The sequence below is a fragment of the Chelonoidis abingdonii genome, chromosome 6 (genome assembly GCF_003597395.2).
Source record: "Chelonoidis abingdonii isolate Lonesome George chromosome 6, CheloAbing_2.0, whole genome shotgun sequence".
NCBI lineage: Eukaryota > Metazoa > Chordata > Testudines > Testudinidae > Chelonoidis > Chelonoidis abingdonii.
Genome location: NC_133774.1, coordinates 38,473,552 through 38,495,979, shown reverse-complemented (window position 1 = coordinate 38,495,979; position 22,428 = coordinate 38,473,552). Strand labels below are relative to the sequence as shown.

At 40.0% G+C, this 22,428-nt stretch overlaps 1 protein-coding gene across 3 annotated transcripts in view; it reads right to left on the bottom strand.

The window, feature by feature from the left end:
- RAB3C (RAB3C, member RAS oncogene family) overlaps positions 1-22,428 on the bottom strand; it is a 211,417-nt gene that overhangs the window by 122,694 nt on the left and 66,295 nt on the right. For all 3 annotated transcript variants that reach the window (XM_032797011.2, XM_032797003.2, XM_032797020.2), the window contains exon 3: positions 4,295-4,413. In XM_032797011.2, coding sequence (XP_032652902.1) covers positions 4,295-4,413 — 119 coding nt within the window. The remainder of the gene's footprint in view (positions 1-4,294; positions 4,414-22,428) is intronic.

The window sequence follows — 22,428 nt, the reverse complement described above, 5'->3', positions numbered from 1 at the left end:
ATTTCAGCACTACGCCTCTCGTCGGGGAGGAGTACAGAAACCGGTTTAAAGAGCCCTTTAAATCGATATAAAGGGCCTCGTTGTGTGGACAGGTGCAGGGTTAAATCGGTTTAACGCTGCTAAATTCGATTTAAACGCATAGTGTAGACCAGGCCTGAGCAATGTAACTTACATTGACTTAAGTGGTAGTGTGGACAAGCCCTTAGACAAGGCAGGACGACTACAGCATAGTTGACTTTAGTATTTGATTGAAAGCTAGGAGAGTCTGAGCCAGAATAGAAGGAAAGAAAGTTGGGGGTGGAACAGATATAACACAATAAGGGAAGGGAAGACAATAAGGCTCTTTTGTGCCTTTTGAGTGTTGGCAGTTAGATAATCCCATCCATGGGCTGAAGATTTGATGTCATAATAATATGATGACTTCAGCACTCTTAGGTAAAAACAAAGTTCTTTAAACAAGATTAAGGCCACCTGGCATTCCTCTCGGGTAGAAAGTCCTTTAGATGTGTTGAGGTGAATTGCAGAGCTGGCAGTTTGGGGGATGCGTTGGGATGCAAGGTGGGATGGGAGATGAGAGAGAGCTGATCTGAATTAATCTGAACAGAATTGATGATGTCCTTTTTCATAGTCTCTTTTTAAGGAACCCCAAATGGGGAAAAGTGGGCATAATAGTTTATCTTGCTTATTATTTTGCCTAATATGCATCTGACCTGTTTTGCTCTACTAATTTCCAATTCCACATCTTCTGTTTCCACCAGCCATAATATCCACAGTTTTTGGATTATAGCAACATGGCCTTTTTGGTTTAGACTAATCCAGCTTCTTTTGTGCTTGTTACAACATTCAGTGCTGTAAACAACATGACCTATTTTTCATGGTTATTGTAATATCTGATAAATTTTCACATTTGAGCTTACAGTAGAAATATATCTTGTAGGCCCAATTGTCACAACAATGTCTCCTCAACAACACAGGCTATTGTGAGCACATCACACCTGTCCTTCACTCTATCCTGGTTTCCTGTAGAATATCTAATTATAGAATCATAGAATATCAGGGTTGGAAGAGACCTGAGGAGGTCATCTAGTCTAGCCCCCTGCTCAAAGCAGGGCTAATCCCCAGATTTTTACTCCAGTTCCCCAAATGGCCCCCTCAAGGACTGAGCTCATAACCCTGGGTTTAGCAGGCCAATGCTCAAACCACTGAGCTATCCCTCCCCCCAATCAAGTTAAAGGGCTCAGTTCTCATCTTCAACATGCTCATTGGCCTGCACCGAGCACCGCTAAAAGATAGACTAAAGCTCTCAGATACAGACTGTGGCTGACAACTCCACTACTCAGGCACTATGGAACTTTCTGATATAAAGGTAAAGTTTGTCTATGTGACAGACAGAGCTTTCTTAGGGTCTAGTCTCAGACTGTGGAACAAACTCCCTCAGAAACTAAGGACCATCATAAATCAGTCACTGCCTACCACTTGCAAGTGCTAGAGGCTCTTCTTTGACCTTGCCTTCTCTAATATAAACACATAGCAAGCACGAACATAAAACAAAACAAAAATCTCACAAGACTCCACTGCACACACAATTCTCTTCCTGGGGAGAGGATGAGAGGGAAAGAACAAACTGCAGGTGACTGATACTAATCATGTCACTTACTGCAATACTGGAAGATGCTCTGATACTGCGTTATAAGAACCAACATAGACTAGATAAGACGATACAAGGTTAACCTTAGTTCCCCTTTTGGATCAGATTTATCTAAGAAATTCTTTAATTTGGATTCTTGCCTGCTTTCTGGGCAACAGGGATCTCACACTGAATCCTTGCAACCTCTAGCATGAAAAAGATCATGTTTTTGTTAAAAAATATGTACTATTTGACCCACTTCCTACCTTAAAGACAGAAAAGTGTTTGCTTAGTATTTGCACCCAGGAAACCAGAAAATTACTGCCTGTTGCTGGAGATCAAAGTACCAAACAGAGACCATTCTCCAGGGTGGAGAGTAGTTCTAGTTTTACACATTTGGTAGTGATGCACTACAGGACACAGGGTAAAACCTACTCCACAGGCACAAAGTCTTTGAGCCTCATGTTGATACAGCGAGGTGGAATTCACCTCCCAATCCACTGCACTGGGGTAGTGGCACCAGTCCTTGAAGCCAGCTGTTCAGGTTACTGAGGCCCTGTGTAAATGCCGAAGTGTGACCCCTCCTGCCGTAGTGTGTCCCCAGCCTGCCTCCTACATGCCCTTCTGAGCCAGACTACACAATGCTAGTGTTGAGAACTTCCTCAAGTAAAATCTGCAGTGCAGATGAACTAGAAGCTCTTTCCAACCCATTTGAATTTCCAATGCTGCGCAATGGAGAAAACACCAAAGACCATGACACTGATTGTAATTTGCTTTAGTTTTTTGGAACGGAGAGGATTTAAAGTGGATAACCAGAGGTTAAATTTTCATGAGGGAGTTGAAGGAGATTCTTTCCCTATAATGCCCTTAGAGGCACAGGCACGGACTTCCTCTCTTTCCCATGGGCGCTCAACCCTCCCTCTGCCCACGTCTCCACTCCACCCCTTCTATGAGGTGTCCCACCCTGTCTCTTCCCACCCCTGCTCCGCCTCCATTCCAACTCATTCTCCAAATCCCCACCCCAGCCCCTCCCCCCATCCTCCTCCCCTGAGCGTGCCATGTTCCCACTCCTCTCCCTCCCGCCCTCCTGGAGCATGCTAATGCTGCCAAACAGCTGTTTGGTGGTGGCTGGGTGGGAAATGCTGGGAGGTAGGCAGAGGAGCGGGGATGCAGCGCACTGAGAGGAGGAGTAGGAGGTGGTGCTGGAGGTGTGGGGAGGTTGGCTGCCAGTGGGTGAAGAGCACCCACTAATTTTTCCCCCGGAGTGCTCCAGCCCCGGAGCACCCACAAGAATCGGCGCCTATGCCTAGAGGTGATTCACACAATTTTCCCATTACATGCCAATAACAAAAGGTATGAATGTTCAAGAAAGAGCCAGAGATTTCCTGACACATTGGAGATATGATTATTGATGGGGAACAGGATAGATTCTTGGTTCCAACTACAAAATGTTTGAGACTCATAAGCCCAATTCTGCTTTGAATTACACCCCAATGAAATCCACAGAAATTGCCTAACAATGACAGTACCATAATTAATAGAAAATTTTGCTTGTCCTATTCCTTCTAGAGGCATAACACTAGGATAGCAGTGGCGAGTAAATGAGGTTAACAGAACATTGATAGAAAAAGAAATCAAAAGACAAGCTCCATAACTGTTATCACTGTTTTCTTCAGAGTATTCACATTGTAGAACATCCAAGTGTTGCCCTTACCAGCTAGCCTACATGCTAATACACTATTTCACTTAGTTCTATAAATAAACTATGGAAAGCAAAAGTGCAAGTGTTAAAATATTAATCAACCCCCCAGAAAATGTAGTGATTGTGATAAATTATATGTAGGGCTCCATATCTGTCACCGAGGTTGTGCAAGTCATGGTTCCTTGACTTTCCGTGGCCCCTGGGGCTAGCTGCACCAGCTGCTGCTTGGGTGGTCCCCGGGCAGCTAATCCCATGGGATCACCCGAGCAGTGGGCAGTGTGGCTGGCCCCAGGGACCACCCAAGCAGCAGTCCCAAGGTGGTGGGAGCAGACGCAGATCGGCAGCCCCCCAGTGGCGGTTGTGGGGATGGCTGGAGCAGCGGTGGGTGGGCAGCCCCTGGCAGCTGGTGCTCCTGGACTTGGCAGTATTAACAGAATATTGATAGAAAAATAAATCAGAAGAAAAACTCCACAAACTTAAGGCTATGATTTAGTCAAGAGCATTTATAGTACAAGTCATGGACAGGTCACAGGCCGTGAATTTTTGTTCATTGCCCATGACCTGTCCGTGACTTTTACTAAAAATACCCATGACTAAATCATAGCCTTAATTTTATGCAACAGGTCCTAAAGCACTCGTGTTTTCTCAAAACAGATAACTAAAAGCTATCTTTTGGGCAAAGGACAATGACAAGTCTGAAAAACAGAAGGCAATGCTTCACTTAAGTAATAATTACATGCCTTCTCCGATTCCGGAGTCATTCATGGGCCAGTTTCTGCAATGTGACTCGAGAAACCTCAAAATCAAATTTACATTGACAAGATGTAAATTAGTATTTGAGCTGAGCAGGGTTGGAGAATTGTTTCCTGAAATGGTTCACATCGTAATAGCAAGCAGCAACAGTAGTAAAGCGGTGATCAAATACTCTGTATCTCACCTTAGTTCTAGTGCCAAGTTTTACTTACCAGTCTTGCACAGCATTGAAGGATTCTTCATTCGTGATGTCATACATTAAAATGAAGCCCATTGCACCCCGGTAATAGGCTGTGGTAATTGTCCTATATCTCTCTTGACCTGCCGTGTCCTAAAACAACAAAAATTATCTTTTATACAAATGTTACCTTGTCAAGTGATTTATATCTTTCTGAAAATTAGAAGTGAGCTCTGAAAAACTTTCATTTTCACACCTTTGAAATTCCATTCAAGTCACTGGACAGCTTTTCGTTCTCTTTTTTTGAAGAGATGAAGGATTGTCCTGTTGTTAAGGCACTAGACTGAGACTTAGGAGATCTTGGTACTATTCCTGACTTTTCTAGTCAATTCATCTCTGTGTCTCAGTCTCCCATGGGGATAATAATACTTCCGTTCACACACAGCCTTTGTCTACCTTGTCCATTTACATTGCAAGCTCTTTGGGAAAGGAACTGTCACTTATTATGTTAATATAGAGTGCCCAATTTTGGTTAAGGTTTTAAGGTTCTACTTTAATAAAATTTTTAACAGTAATAATTAAGATATATTACAGGAAATAATATAATCATTCTGTTTCAAAATAATACTTATTTGCATTTTTAAATGTATTCTTAAATCTTGCAGAAATAGACTGTTTCAGTGAAATTCCATCAAGCAATGTACAGTATGAACTTTTACTACAGCTATTGTATCAATGACTGCAGAGGACTTATGTTAATTCTGGCTTGTTTTTTAAACAACTGCTGTAAGAGAATTATATCATTGCAAAATTTTAATAGTACAAAAATTTATTTTTGCTAGAACATGGAAAGGACTACTTCAGCTGTTCCCTAGTAGAAGAAAACTGACAAAAATGACAAATGTGCTAAATTGGAATATTTTCTAAAATAGTTACTATGGTACAAGTAGGACCACCTCATTAGAGAAAATATATTTAAATGAGTGTTCTTTTCTGCATGTACATCAATCATCCTACAAATAAAGAAGAAATTAAATTCCACCCACTTCATAAACCAATTATAAGATAATCATTTTTTTAAAAAATGTAACAGAGCTGATTACCATACACAAACAATTTCTTAGGCAGAAGACTAGGAGGAAATTCAGGTCAGATTACAGACACTATAGCCTAGATTTAGTTTTAATGACCTTGCACTGAAAACAAGCATAGAAAGCTAGAACCTGATAAACCTCTTATTTACCTAGATTTACACTACAGTAACCCCACAACTTCAGTAGAGTTTCTCCTGATTTACAACAGTATGAGAAGAGAATCAGGCCTTTGATGTAGACATACATTTCCTATAATACTTCACTGTTCTAGACATATTGGCTTCATGCACTAGAACTTATGTGTCATAGGCTAGCAGTGTCCACAGAGCACAGTTCTTAGTAGCTCCCAGGGTGTACATTTCAACAGGAAAAGTACGCCACTGAGAAATACACCAGCATAAATCAGGAGTACCTCCAGTGAGGTCTAAACAATGTGTAAAATTGCAATTCCTCGAGTTTTGGGTTTGTTCTCAAAGTTCAGAGATGAACTCATGTGATCGGGAAACTCATGAGAACTGAATTTAATAAAAGGTTTGCATGAACTGCAGCAAACAAAAACCATGGAGTTTCATGGAGCTCTGTTTTATAGCTCTACTGATATTTGTGTACATTTGTCACACAGTCAAACAATGCTGTACCATTCCCACATTAGCCCAATGAAACTTTTATTGGTTCCTAAACAGTTGTAAGAGTCAACAGAAATGAGAATACTATTAAGAGAGCCACAGGCAGGCATCTGAAAACTAGACAATTCAGTTTTATTTATGGTCACCCATCTATACTGTATGTTGAAAACTCATATTAGAAACATTGTTCTGAACACATCAATGTAAAATCAGAGATGGGCCCATGCCGAAGACTCAGATCTGACAGCTCTCAAACATTGGGCTACTTCTGATCTTCATGAACTTTGCAACTGGCTCCTATATCCATAAATGACAACAAAAAAGTCCAGATCCAAAACAGCATCCTCTACTTTAAATCTTCAATCTAGATCTGCAGCTGAGGCCCATCTTTATGTAAAATTAATTATCTAAAAACTTTAGTCCACTTGTTTCTCTCTCTTTTTCCTTTACACATATTTCAGTTTTGACATAGCTGAGAAAGTCTAAAGCAATGTACAGTAAGGCTCTAAAATACTTGCTATGAAGGTATCAAAATCTTGGATACAGAGCTTACTGTCTTGGTGTCTTATCACTATAATTTTTCATTGTATGACCTGCAGACAGGTTTTAGTGTAGATCACCTGCAGCAAAATAATATGTTCTCCTGCTTGTCAGACTAATATACTTCCCCCTATACAAATCTCAGGTTGACCGACAGATAGATAGTCATTATCAAAAAGTGTCTGGATTCCAGATCTATTCTGGACAGTAACAGTGTAGACTTGCTGCAGGGCAGACTTTTACTCTAATAGTAAAGAAAGGGAATTAAGCCAATAAAACTACGGGAAATTAAAACCTTTTCTATGAAAGAAATATAAGGAAACTGCTTAAACACGAAGGAAATAAGATGATATTCCTTCCTCTAATAATGATGGATACCTTGACTTTCCTCCTTGGCTGAGGGATACAATTATGCCTTCATACTTCTTATTTAACAGGCACATATTGAAAAAACTAGCTGACTTATGAGACCTTTAGGAAGTACAAGAACCCAACACAATCAAGTCCAAGTCCCAGTTGGAGACTACCATAAAATATATATTTGCTGCTATTACTAATAAGTAGCAAATAGTAGTAGTAAATACTAGTAAATAAAGTAGACTCCCATAATTTCCTCAGTCTAAATTTTTGAAAGCAAAGAGGTCTTCCCCTCCTGTAGCCTCACTACGTGTAGGCAATTTACTTTTAAGTGTATATGCCGTATAATGAAACCACAGTTGGCTTTGGAAATTGATATTGATACCTCCTTGATCACAAGAAGCATGGAAAAAGATTTGGAGGAATATTTACACTGCAATTTGGTCATCTCTATCCTCCAATCATTCTCCTTTACTATGGTGAAATGTACTCTGGATTCTACTTCAGATGCACAAAACTGCCCTACCAGTGACTCTTTCGATTATATTATGTGATAACTGGTCCTGTTATGCACATGATGTTACAGCATCCTTCCACCTAATTATTCTGCAACCAAGATAATTTAGTCTTTTAACAAAGAACTCATTTAACACTAGTTAGAAGAATGTCATTGCTCATTTCCAAATCACCAATTTTCAGTATTTGCACATACAGTATTTATACTGGAAAGGTTTTTAATATGCTATTAACTTCAGCCAATATAAAAATCCTGCAACACTGGAAGTCTTATATACAACCATTATATTCCTTTAGAACTACTGAAATTATTCACTTAATACTTGATTTGTTTCATATAGTTCATTGAAATTTAAAAATCAAGCCAATTACTACTGCCATTATTTTACTATATGTGAAGTTGCAAATTAAATTCCAGTTTACATAATGGTACATTATATGGGGTGTTACATTCCAAACAATTTATAATCCTAGAAAGAGATCAAATTATAAGGCATACATATGATAAGGCAGAACTAAGGTTGAGTCTTGAATCTTCATTCTGTATTGGCTTACTTTTAAGAGCTTCATTTCTCAATCTTAACATTTAATTAAGAATTGTGTATACCTTATAGTCCACCAAAAAAAACAGTAGGCACAAAAATGCTGCAAGAAGGCACATGCTCAATGCAGAGAGAATATTCAGAGAATAATGCTGCCAGCCTCTAACAAACCTCCAGTGAGGAGGTGCAAACTGCGATTTTCAGAGGGTCAAATTTGGGCAAGAAAAGGCATCCCTAAGATCAACGCGACCCCCCAACCCCTGCCCACCTATTCTACCTCCAAAATTTCAAGTTTCTGCTCCAGAGTACTGTGGCACTTCAATTTCACAATGAAATGGTTGTAAGATTATTTTATTTCAACTTGGACAAAATACTGTATTTTTCCCTAACCTAATTCTAGGAAATGGCTCAACTGCTTTTGGTGAAACTTTCAAAAAATATTCAGCTTAAGATAGATAATGGGCATGGAAAACTGAATTTTAGCCCACATGGTTTAAGTCTGGCAAAGTTATAAACAAGTGAAAATGGGATCTTATAATGAATGGAAAGTGATAGACAACCTTTACTACAGGCATCACTACCAGTATGAGCAGTAACACAATCAAAATTCATACTAATACGAAATCCAATCAGAAACATGTTATATGTTACAAAGGTATCAAGATGTGGTCATGTGGAATGAATATGATATTTACAAAGAGAGGGAGGATACAAAGAATTTGTTATTTAAATAGAAGAGTTAAACATACCAGTGTTACCTGGAGTCCAATGCATTCAGAAACCTCTCATTTTATTCTACCTAAAATTTAGGAGCTTCTTGAGGATACAGAGAAAGTTAAAGTTGTGTGATTGTTAAAATACTGAAAATAATCTGATTTTATCAAAGACAAATGGCATATTTGAAGTATCAAAACATCTTAATGTGAAATGTTATATTTTAATACAGTTTGCTATGATTGAATTTACTTGGGACAGATAATCCCGCAACACAATGAAACTTCCAGCCTTTGTTTTTATTATGCTTTGTTTTTGAGCATATTTCATCATATCTGCATCTTAAAATCAGTCCCAATGTTTATACTAATGTACTGATGTACAGCTGCACCCAAAGACAATCCTTGTATCAGTTCAAACATGGCTACTGACTGCTGTTACTTGGTCATATTCCTTCATGCATGAGTATTCAATTGCTCAGATGATCATCTCTCGTTTTTTTTAAACTGTGAAATGCTGAAGCCTGCATTTTATACTGGCATCTTTTTTTAAGAAAAAATGTAATAAAATAAGCCTGAGGAAAAATTATAAAACTTGACCTATTATTCCGTGGCCGTGTTACCATGGCAATTCATCTTCCTGGGAGAAACTAGATATATTGACTTCTCTGGTGCCATTTCAGTTCTCCTGTGATAGGCTATAAAAGTAATGTCTGTTGTATCTTATCACATCTGACAATGATGTTCATTAAAGGACTAGAGTAGAGGAACAGCAGGGAATGAATGACAGTGAGTGAGTGCTAAGTCAAAAGTTCAATATAGTGAAGACTAATAAAAAGGGCACTTTAAAAATATTTAACAAAAGATTTTACCTGCTAACTGACCAAAGATGTCCATGTAAAACTCACATTTCCAAATTCTACTCAATACTCATGTAATCCCATGGGCTTTAGTCCGATTGGCTGTTGGCCCAACCATGCTTAATCTGCAAACTCAGAGATCCAGTGAAGGCAAGGTTCAAGCAATCACCCTTCTCCTCAGCACTGCACATTAACTGGCAGAACCTCTGCTGAACCAAATCAAGATCAATGGGATTTGCAACACATAAAGGAGGGCAAATGATTAAAAAAAGTTAATCTCTTCTCCTATATGTGGACTGAAGCATATGCAGTCATCCAAACAGGCTGGATGTTGTTCTATATGTTTGTATATTTTAGAGGTTCTTTTCGTCAGTTGGACAATGTAACCACCCTGCCCATTAAGAACTCCCGAGTTGCGTATGTACATATGTGATGCATGTGGGCTGAGAAGAGGGACAGAGGAAACACATAAAAAGTATAAAAAGCCACCTGTTCTCATGTCTAGGTGAAAGGAAGTATTTTAGTTTCCATTTCTTAGGCTCGTTGACCTTCCTCATCTACCCATCTACTCAGGGTTAGCAATTTCCCCTCAACTCGTTCAAATCCTTGTCAGTTATCCTTTTATTAAAACCTGGCCAAACGGAGTAATCTTGTATTGAGCCCTGAGCTCAAACTCAGGCTCTTTTCGACCAAAGAGGAGGCAAATTCCAGAGTTGAGGGTACATCACTGAAAATACCATGAAATAACCACTAACACTAGAATACCTCTCTATTTAAGGAAAGAGTCCCAGGACATGGAAAGAGAAGGATGGGGGACAGGGAGTGAAAAATACATGATCAAAGCAATGGAACTAGAGAATTTTGCTTTTCTTGAGGTTCAGTTGGATTCTTCTAGTGCCTGTGAATCTGAAAGTCCAGGCAAACCTGATGGCGGTATGGAAAAACCTTCAAAATGAAGGGAACCTGCTAGTTCACATTTATGGTGACTGTGTGAGCCAGATTTCATTTACACACCTCTCCTGTGGGGCCATCACTTGAACAATGCTATGGCCAAAAGGAAGGGAATGGAGATTTGCCTATGATCATTTATCACGTGTTTGGAAAGAACTGCATATAGCTTCCAATGTCCCAGTTCTGTCCTTGAATGACATTTCTTCTCCAATATTTATAGTATACATTGTGAACTCAGATATAAATCTTCCCCCCCCTTCAAAATACCAAATTTCAGCATGCAACATATTTTTAGATAAGCTATAAACCTCTGAAAATTAAATTTTATAGTGAAAATCCTAATAGATAATGGCATACAATGCTATCAAGTATAATATTGCAATATTACTCCATGCTTTAAAAAACCCCCAAAGGTCATTAAAAAATTTATAACTAAAAATGGCATTTAAAAAACCCTTATAACATAGCAGAAAATCTCTAATTTGAGATTGTTTTGATAGATTATGAACACCCACTCCCCCACCCCAAACACCTTGCTTTTAGATTCAGATCTGGTGCACAAATAATAAAAGCTGAAACATCTCATTACACACCCAACAGAAAGAAAAAAGGGGAGGATGGTGTGAATGGTTTAATGCAAAGAAAGAGAGGAGGCAGAAGAGGAAAAAAATACCTATGTGCTCATGCATGGAATTTGGAAACCCACGAAGAATAACAAGCAGGGACAAAAAATTCTATCGTGTGGAGCATTGTCAGCCTCCAAGCCCAAGTAACTGAACTGTGAAATAAGGCACTAGTCTTGTTTCTTAATAGCCAAAAGAAGGGGACTAATAACAGAAATAGCCAATATTTATAACAGCATTTTCAAAGTACCTGCAAATACCAGGACTGAGCCCCAGCTACGGCTGACAAATGCTTAGTGCTGCTCAAGATAAATGGGTGGAAGCAAAAGATGTCATTTGCACTCCCCTGAACCTGGCCCATCTGGTCTCTGCTCCCAGCCCCAGTGTAAAGTGGAGCAGCTGAGGCCATAATGGCATCCAGAGATCATGTCCTAGGTTCCTTCTGTAACACACCCTCTAGTGGCCAATGAGAACAGTGTAGTATATGCTACAGTGGCCCTACATCACTCAAGGAATCTCCAGTGGAAAACTAGTTAGGTTTACAGTTGCTCTGCAGAAGTGATATAAATAGGGCCCTACCAAATTTATGGCCATGAAAAACGCGTCACAGACCATGAAATCTGGTCTCCCCCCATGTAACATGGTCTTTTGTTTGTTTTTACCCTATACTATACAGACTTCACAGGGGAGACCAGCGTTTCTCAAATTGGGGTTCCTGACCCAAAATGGAGTTGCAGGGGGTACCAAGGTTATTTTAGTGGGGTCATGGTATTACCACCCTTACTCTGCGCTGCCTTCAGAGCTGGGTAGCCAGAAAGTGGTGGTTGTTGGCCTGGTGCCTAGCTCAGAAGGTAGCACTCCTCCCGCAGTATCATAGAAATAAGGGTGGCAATACCACACCATGCCATCCTTACTTCTGCACTACTGCTGATGGCAGCTCTACCAGACAGCAGCCACCGATCTCCATCTGCCCAGCTCTGAAGGCAACACTGCCACCACCAGCAGCGCAGAAGTAAGGGTAGCAGTACTGCAACATCACCTACAATAACCATGTGACCCCCTCACAACTCCTTTTTGGGTCAGGATCCCTATGAATTACACCACCATGAGATTTCAGATTTAAATAGCTGAAATCATTAAATTTACTATTTTTAAAATCCTATAATCACGAAGCTGACCAAAATGGACTGTGAATTTGATAAGGCCCTAGGTATATAAATTTTGTTCCTTAGCCAAATAAATATTACCTGAAGTTTTGCAGCTGTAGCTCATTAAAGACTAGAGTGACTGACCTGATCAAATTTAGATCCAAACTTTATATAACATCAAATTTATTACTGTTATTGATTTTTTTGTATTGTAGTAATACCTAGAGGCTCAAAAAAAAATTAGTTCCCCATTTTACTAGTCACTAGTTAAACACAGAGGAAGGGACAGTCCTGAAGGCCTTACAATTTACTGACAAAGGGTGAGAGAATCATCCCCATTTTATAATGGGAGGCTGAGGCACAGGGAGATTGAACAAATATTAAATTAGACATCACTGGAAATAGACCTGAGCTAGTGCCTGGCTCCAGATCCAGATTTCCCCAAAGTCTAGATTCATGGTTTGAGCCCAGTTCTAGTTTTCCAGATAGATAATTTACTTGCAAAGTAACATTGTCACTATTATTTGTTTTACATAGGACTCAATGGTCCTTCTAAATCAACAGTAAGAGGTACTGATGGAGGCAAAACATTTCTGGAGAGATACTAACTAGAGGCAAAATACAAAATTCAGATCCTGATTTTGAACACCATAAATTTCTGGGGCTTTTGGACTCAAGATTCTGGACATGGATTTTTAACAACTCCATTATTCAGGGAGATTTTGATCCAGAACTTAATTGGACCCATTACTAGTATTAATTTAATTTCTTTGAGAAATATTTGAACTACTGATAACTTAATTGGAAGCACTCACACTTGTACAAAAGGACAAATTGTAGAAGACATAGTCATATCTTGACTTCAATAAAATTGGTCCAGTAACCAAAGAATGATGTTATGAGTTTTTGGATCATATTGCTAATAAAAGTAGAAATTCCTAAACCTTATTAACTTCAAACAATACATTGATTGTTGCTCCTTTCATGGTGTAGCTGCTTGAAGGTTATTTATGTACTGTATCGAAGAGAGAGTATATTTCTTTAATTTCTCCTGTCGATGTATGACAGAACTTGAGCCAATAAGTAAATGAGAAACCTATACTAGCTCTTTGCAGAGCAACAGTGAAGTCATGACTCTGATCTACTTACTGGAGGAAGGAAGAGTGAAGATAAAAGTAGAACAAACAAGAAATGTTAACAAAATGTTAAGGTTGCTATTAAGGATGTGCAACAAAGAAATTTACACAAACATCATTAAGCATGCAAAAGTATGGAAATGAACAACAAAGATATGGGAAATAATCAAATACACTCAGAGTTCAATACTCTCAACTAAACATGCACATACAACTTATCACAGTGCATATTACAAAACTGGTCTTTGAATATGTATCTACCTTATATTAGAAGTTAATTTCCAGGTTTCTAAATGCATTAGTTTCACTATAATGTCCTTTGCTATACATATATAGCCAGACCCTTGACCCTGATAATTCTTGCTGGAGAAGTGCAAAGTGGCCTTCAAGCTGCCATAAATTCTGAAGAAATGCTTAAAAACATGACCCAAGTGTACTCTAAAGGCTCAGAAACCAAAAGACAGACAAGATCAGTTGATTTTCTTTTAAAAGGAAGAAACCCTGATGATTTTTGAGGTCTGACTCATGATTTTTGAATGCACAGGATTGGCAATACTGGGAAAGGTTTAAGGGATAGCAACAATCTGGTTTGAAGTTAGAGTCACAAAGAAATGCTAGATACCACCTAATATTTCAAATAATAGTCATCTTAGTGACTTAAAACTCAAAGAAAATTTGGCCAAATGTCTTCAAACTCAGCAGTAAAATCCTCCTTAGCCTTCAGAGTATACTTGGTAACTTCCAGGCTAATCCAATTTTGCTAACCAAAGTTATGAAGATTCAGGGTTAAGGCTTAAAATGGAACCTCATTTCAACTAATGGTGATAAGACAGAGATTTGGAGGGATAACTTCCATGATTGGAATATTGTAATAGAGATGTATACCTTGTACAGGAAAGAGAGGCCATAAAAAAGGGAGGAAGTGTTGAACTATAGATCAAAAATATATACACTTGGTCTGAGGTCTACAAGGAGGTGTAGTCTAGTACAAAGTTGCTGGGTAAAGATAAAAGGAATAAAAAAAACAGGGGTCATGCAATAGTAGAGGGTATACTATAGGCTGCCAAATCAGGAAGAGGTGGTGGATGAGACATTTCTACAACAAACAAAAATATCCAAATCATAAGATTTAGTGGTAATGGGGGACTTTACTCAGACATCTGTTCCAAAAGTAATACAGCAAAATACAAAATTTCCAATAAGTTACTGGAATGTGTTGGGGACAATTTTTTGTTTCAGAAGGTGGAGGAAGTAAGCAAGAGGACAGCTATTTTAGATTTGATTCTGATAAACAAGGAAGAAATAGTTTCCTTTCACTTCTGATTTGTAATTTGGGTTAAACTAATAAAGAAATGAATTATAGATTTTGTGATTCATGAAGGAAACCAGCAGAATAAGGCCAATGGGCTTCAAAAAGGCAGACTTTTAACAAATTCAGAGAATTGATAGATAAGGGCTCACGGGAAGAAAATCTAAGGGATAAAGGACATCAGGAGATCTGGCAGTTCCTCAAGGGGATAATATTAAATGCACAACTGCAAACTATCCCAATGCAAAAGAAAGGTAGGAAGAGTAATAAGAAGCCAATAGGGCTGTATCAGGAGTTCTTTACTGATCTGAAAATCAAAAAGCAATAGTACAAAAACTGGGGAGTAGTATAAAAGAATAGCAAGCATGTAGGGACAAAATCAGGAAGTTACACATAGCAAGGCGCATAAGAGGCAACAAGGATAGGTTCTTTACATACACTGGAAGAAAGAAAAAAAGGAAGAAAGGTGTAGATCCTCTACTTATTGGGGAAGATGAGCTAACAACTGATTACAACAAGAAGGCGGAGGTCTTTGATGCCTTATTTTGCTTCAGTCTTCATTAAAAAGGTTAATGGTGACCAGATACTTTACCTAATTAATATTAACAAGGGGGGAGGAATGCAAGCCAAAATAAGGAAGGAACAAGTTAAGGAATATTCAGATAAGTTAGATGTATTCAAGTCAGCATGGCCAGATGAAATTCATCCTAAGGTACTTAAGGAACTAGCGGAAGCAATTTCAGAACCATTAGCAATTACCTTGGAGAATTTATGGAGGATGAGTGATGTCCAAGAGGAGTGGAGAAGGGGAAACAAAGTACCAGTCTTTAAGAAGGGACACAAAGAGTACCCAGGGAATTATACACCAGTCAGCCTAATTTTGATACCTGGAAAGATACTGAAGAAATGATTAAACAATAAATTTATAAGCACCTAAAGAATAACAGAGTTAAGTAATAACCATCATGGATTTGCCAAGAACAATTCATACCAAGCCAACCTAATTTCCCTCTTTGACTGGTTTACTGGATGGGAGAAAGCAGTAGACGTGACATAAGCAAACTATGGAAATGTGGTCTAGATAAAATTACTATAAAGTTGATGCACAATGTGATACAGCATGGCCAGAGGGCAGCAGGAGAGTGTTAGCAGGGAGCCTTATTCCCTGGAAGGGGAGGAAGGTTTGCTATAGATTAACTAGAGCACCTGTAGCCAATTAGAGCACCAGCAGTCAGTCATGGGATAAAAAACCCTGCTTCAGCCAGACAGTGGGGGAGTTGGAGCAGGAAGGTTTGGTTGGAGCAGGGAGAAGAGAAGAGAAGAGAAGAGAAGAGAAGAGAAGAGAAGAGAAGAGAAGAGAAGAGAAGAGAAGAGTGCTGCAGTGGGCTGAAAAATCCAAAAGAAACCCTAGGTAAGGGGTACCTGGCTTGTGTAGAAGGAGGGCAAGATGCCCCTTCACAAGCTGAAGGGCAGGAGAGGGAAGTAACCCAGGGGAAGGAACTGCTAGTTCAAGTGGTTCACCACAAACCTCAGGGCCCCTGGGTTGGGACCTGGAGAAGAGGGTGGGCCCAGGTCCCTCCCTTTCCACTCCCCTCCTCAAGGACACTAGTGGGGTAATTAAAATACCGGTTCAGAGGCAAGCAATGGTGCCCTGAACCTTCCCCAAAGAAGAGAAAGCGTGAGACCTAGCATAACAAGACCGGCAATTTGCCACAACAACTGGTTGAAAGAACATACTCAAAAGAGTAGTTAACAATTGTTTGCTGTCAAACTGGGAGGGTGTGTCTAAAAGGGTCCTGTTAGAGTCAGGCCTGCATCCAGTACTATTCAATGATTTCATTAATGATTTTGATAATGGAGTGGAGAGAATGCTTCTAACATTTGCAAATTATATCAAGCTAGGAAGGGTAGCTAGCACTTCGGAGGACAGGATTGGAATTCAAAATGAACTTAACAAATTAAGAGAATTGGTCTGAAATCAATGAGATGAAATTCAATAAAGTGTAAAGAACTTCTCTTACAAAGGAAAAAAATCAAATGCACGCTTACAAAATGGGAAATATCTGACTAGGAGACAGTACTGCTTAAAAGAATCCGGGAGTTATAGTGGATCACAAATTGAATATAAGTCAATAACATGATGCAATTGCAAAAAAGGCTAATATCATTCTAGGGTATATGAACAGTATATAAGACATGAAAGGCAATTGTCCCATTCTACTCAGCACGGGTAAGGCCTCAGCTGGAATATGGTATTTATTTCTGGGTGACAGACTTCAGGAAAGATGTGGACAAAGTGGAGAGAACCAGAGGAGAGCAACAAAAATGATAACTGGTTTAGAAAACCTGGCTTATGAGGGAAGATTAAAAAACTGGCCCTATTTAGTCTGGAGAAAAGACGACTAGAGGGGGAATCTGATAATAGTCTTCAAGCATGTTAAAGGCTGTTGTAAAGAGGACAGTGATCAATTTTTCTGTATTCATTGTAGGATAAGTAGTAATGAGTTTAATCTGCAGCAATGGAGATTTAGTTAAGATATTTGGGAAAAAAAGAGCTATTTCCAGTCAGCATAGAGCCTCTTCAACAGCTGCGCTGCTCCAGTGCTGTACGTGTAGACATGGCCTATAAGGGTAGCTAAGCTCAGGAATAGGCTTCCAAGGGAGGTTGTGGAACCCCCATTATTGGAGGTTTTTAATAACAGGTTAGACAAACTCCTGTCAGGGATGGTCTAAATTTTCTCGAGCCTGACTCAGCACAGAGGGCTGGACTTCATGACCTCAAAGTTCTTTCCAGACCTACATTTCTATGATCCTATTAGAAAAATAAGAGACAGGTACAATGATTCCTTTTAGTCTCCAGTGGAACCAGACTCTAAACAATGCATCTCTCTTACACTTGGCTTTGGTGACCTCTAAGGGTACTTGCAATCTAATGGAGTTTCTAAAGCTGGCTCTTCTGTCAACAGAGAAATTTATAACCTAGAAATAGATCTGTTCGTACTCTGTCAGACCTGTATTTGCTTTACAGTTGTGCTAAACCTTTCATTTCTTTGACTGACTTCTCACCTTCCCATCAAAGGCTTTTGCCTTTCTTTTGGTAGATTTATCTGCTTTGTCCATGCAAATTATGAGCAAGATGCTGGATGTCTGCTGACTGCCCAGATAATTAGATGAGAACTTGAAGACGCTTCCTGTTTATGAGGTAACAGTAACACATTGAGTTAAAGTATCAATCCAGAGACTGAAAGTCAAGGTCATTATTACCAAATCAAAAGAGGGACCATCAAGATATTATAGAGGCTGAAATATCCTGTCCTCTCAATCTTGCTCTATGATTAGCTACTATAAATCTTTCATTAACTACTTCTCCCCAGAACTTGTAATGCATATCCTCATAAAATAGAATGGTTTCTGAATCTCTCCTCACTTTGTCTCCCCAGTTTACCTCATTCTTCTCAATACCTCCTCTTCTGCTTCTTGAAGCCAGATTCCCCCACTAATATTAAATTTCCTTTTTAATTAAAATGTCATTTTTCAGAGTTAAGTGGGCTGATAATATGGCGAGAAATTAAGGCTGCTATGCTAATTGGGAGTTCTACGGTGGTAGCCCATCAGACTGCAAGGCTTCCCATTATATTGTATGGGCTATTGAAAAACGACAGTACAAGTAACAGGCAAATTAGAACCCCACAGCCAGTTATACAATCCCTTCATTTTGAGTAAGAAATAAATGTATGGTTATGGATGACAGGTTTCAGAGTGGTAGCCGTGTTCCTCTGTATCAGCAAAAAGAACGAGGAATACTTGTAGCACCTTACAGACTAACAAATTGTTTGAGCATAAGCTTTCGTGGCTAAAACCCACTTCACTGGATGCATGCAGTGGAAAATACAGTAGGAAGATATATATACACAGAGAACATGAAAAAAAAGGTATTGCCATACTAACTGTAACAAGAGCAATCAATTAAGGTGGGCAATTATCAGCAGGAGGGAAAAAAACTTTAGTGGTCATAAAAATACTTTAATACAGTTATTTCTAAAGGTAACAATTAAAAATGAAGAGAAAGGCCCCCAAACGAGAATATTGGGGTGTAAGCACCACACCCTGATACCACTACAGAAATAAGATCTACGGATGGCTTCAGGTATGACCGTGAGATCCCTTTAAAATAGACCATGTCTGAAGAGTCTAATTCAGAATGTGATCGTACTTCCAGTGAAGTCAGTGGAAGGACTCCCAGTGTTTCCATTGACTTCAATGGGATCAGGCTCTCAAAGAGTCTTGAATGCAATCACACCTACACTGCAAAGTACAAGACTTGCTTTAAAACACAACAGGGCCAATCTGCCATTTTACAGACAGCCAGCTTAAAGAAAGCCAGAAGAGCATAATAGTTCAGCTGCTAAAAATCTGTGAGCAAACAGATTATTAACCAGCTGCAAGCACCAGGCAAGTCCTGATGGAAGCCTTCAGTGAAAGGGAAGCCTTCAAGACAGATGCACTAATGATCAGTTACTAATGAGTCTGTTACAGTTTATATTAGGTGGGTTATTGCTAGCCTACTGTTATTTTTAATTAATGTCAAGGCATGGACACAAATTATATATTTTTATTACTCCTTATGCTTATGGATTATATTAGCTCACATTCTCCTTTCAGTCCTTTAAACTTCATACAAAATATAAATCCTTAGGAATATCCCTGTCCTACTTTGTTTCAAATTTATTCAAATTTTAAGTTTATATCAGGCTTTAGGAATGTTTTACATTGCTATATTCATACTGTATTTAATGTGTTGGTGGCTTATGAGAACCATGTACTATACATTTAATTGCATGTTCAGATTTTATCTGTATTTATGCCAAATTGGTTTAAGCAAAACGAAGTCTTTTCTCAACAGCTAAGGTCTTATCAGCCACAGGTGGAAACTGTAAACATAACTTGTCTCAAGACATTAAAAAAAGTCAGATTTGGTTAAGGAAGAACAGGGTTTGGCAGGGAATCCTAATATTGGGAGAAAGGGGTAAACTGGTACATGTACTTATTTGCTTGGTTTATAGCTTAGAACAGATAACACGTCATCCCACCTGTTCTCCATACACACACCTCTGTTTTTAAACCCCAGCTAAGTTTCTCTCATTTGGAACAAAGTCTAGAAATGTTCATATTAAATACTGATCACTGTTAAAAACACTTCAAGAATTAAAAAAAAAAGAATTAAGTGTTCTTCAGCAGAATACTGAACTTAGAAAACATTTTTGAAGGTTCAAATTTCTGGTCAACTTCTGCTATTAATTTAAAGATGAAAAATTGTTCCTATTCCTAATTATTTAAATATAAGCCTTGTGGCCTGAAGCTTTAAAGAGAAGGAAGCGCGCACGCGCGCACGCACGCACGCGCGCACACTCACTCACTCACTCACTCTCTTTCTCCTTTCCTTAGCTCTGTCTAGGCTCCCTTCCCCAACTGTACCTGACAGCAGTCTCAGTCAGGGGGACCTCAGGCACTTTCAATGTCTTGTCTTCGTATCTTCCAACAAGCCCAATTACCGCCATACTCAAAATTTAACTGAATTTCAACCAAGTGCCCCATATTGTCATAAAACTGAGGCCAGATCCATTCAGTCCATTCCTCTTTCTCTCCACTAGATACTCCCTTGCCACTCTGCCCATCTGCAGTTCTTAAGCAGCTCTGGGCTGCTCTTCCCCATTTCCCCAACAGGTGAGAGTACTGGATGGTCAGGACTCCTTCAAGGGTCTTAGATATGTAAGCAGAGTCAGGATGAGCTGTACCCTGACATCTGGTGGTGAAGTATGGGAAGTGTGGAAAGAATGTCTGGAATGCGAAATCTCAAATATTTGACCCTGACATCTGGTGGTGAAGTATGGAAAGTGTGGAAAGAATGTCTGGAATGCGAAATCTCAAATATTTGCATAGGCACGCCTGCCCCATCCCAGACTGCCGAGCTGTGGGACTGCTTTGTGACAGAAATGACTCAACCTCAGTTGGGTGGTACTTGCTAGACAAGGGACATGGGTTCCAAAACCCTGTGAATAGAGAGAGGTTGGGGACAGGTATTTGTGCCTGGTGGTGCAGGCTCCTTGTGGAGCTAGAAGCACCAGTTGCACCCCCTCCTCTCTCCACTGTGGAATGTCAGAGTTGATTTTTTATTCCCTTAAGACTCTAGATACAGGTTGCTGAGCTGAACTCACTTTGGGCTAATGGTGCACTAGCACTGGTCTCCCCTACTATGTGCTGAGATCACTAAGAGCTGAAATCACAAAAGAGCTGAAATTACTGAGCTGGGAGCACTGAGTACTGTGCTAACTAGTGGGGGAGCCTGAAGCTATACTGTGGAACAGAGCAGCTGGCGGAGTGGAGCAGTTTATGGGGATGGCTGGAGCGGACCACAGGACAGCTGGTGGAGTGGAGCGGCTGGCAGAGCGGAGTAGCTGTGGGGCGTGTGGAGCAGCCCACAGAGCGAGCGGAGCCGAGCAGTTTGCTGGGACAACTGGAGCAGCTCACGAGGCAGCTGGTGGAGCGGAGCAGTTTGTGAGGACGGCCGGAGGAGCAGAGTGGAGCGGCTGGTAAGGCAGAGCAGTTCGTGGAGAAGGCGGAAGCAGAACCCACGGAGAGGCAGGGCAGTTGGCCCTGGACCACGTAAGGTGCCCCTTTCACCCAGGCTGGGGGGAGGGACCTCTACAGATAGACTCTTGAATTCTGGGGTGGCATTGACCAGAGACTTTTGGGTTGTTGGACTTTGGAGTGATTGGACTTAAGACCCTAAGGGGAAAAGGACATTGCCAAATGTACTTGGGGGGGTGGTTATGGTTTGTGTTATAACTCTGTTTGTGGTGTTTCTCCAATGGGATGCCGCATTGATTCCTTCCTTTATTAAAAAGATTTCGCTACACTCAGACTCCGTGCTTGCGAGAGGGGAAGTATTGCCTCCTAGAGGCGCCCAGGAGGGTATGGTATGTAAGTGTCCCAGGTCACTGGGTGGGGGCTTGAGCCGGTTATGCCTTGTGTTATTGAAACGGAACCCCTGGATACTGAACCTGGCCCTTGTTGCTGCCAACTCAGAGGGGCAGAAGGGTTACAGATATCAATGATCTCTCCGTAAGAGCTGAGCTGAGACTGCTGAACAGTGTCAGCTTCAAAGCATCATCAACAGCAGCAGCGTGGTGGCAATGGATTGCAAAAAGCAGCTGCAGTGGCAACAGCTCCAAGAAGACAGAAGCTTTGATTTTTATCTCCCACATCTGTATAACTATGCCAAAGGTAGGGTCGAATCTTCAGCTAATGTAAATGGCAAAGCCCAATTGAAATTATAGGTGCGGTGCCTAATTACACCCTTGCAGCCAAACTTTCAGCCAAGACTCTGTGCACATGAACTAGAGGCACACACCTCTGGCCAAGATTTTCAAAATAGGTGCCTAAAGTTAGGGCCTGATTTTTCAAAGCAGTGGGCTCACAAAGATTCCATTACCTTCAGTGGGATCTGCTGGGTGCTCTGCCCTTTTGAAAATAAAGTAATTTATTTAGGCACTTACATAAAGGACTTTAATTGCATAATGGTGGGCACTTACTTCTGAAAATCTTGGCCTCTGTGCATAAATTTGCATATAGGCAAGCATATATTAGAACTGGAACCTGCAAAATTTTTGTCCCAATGGGCTTCATGTGCAAATTCTAAACACTTGTTTGTACAAGTGTTTGAATATACAAAGTGTGGGTGCATGATGTATGT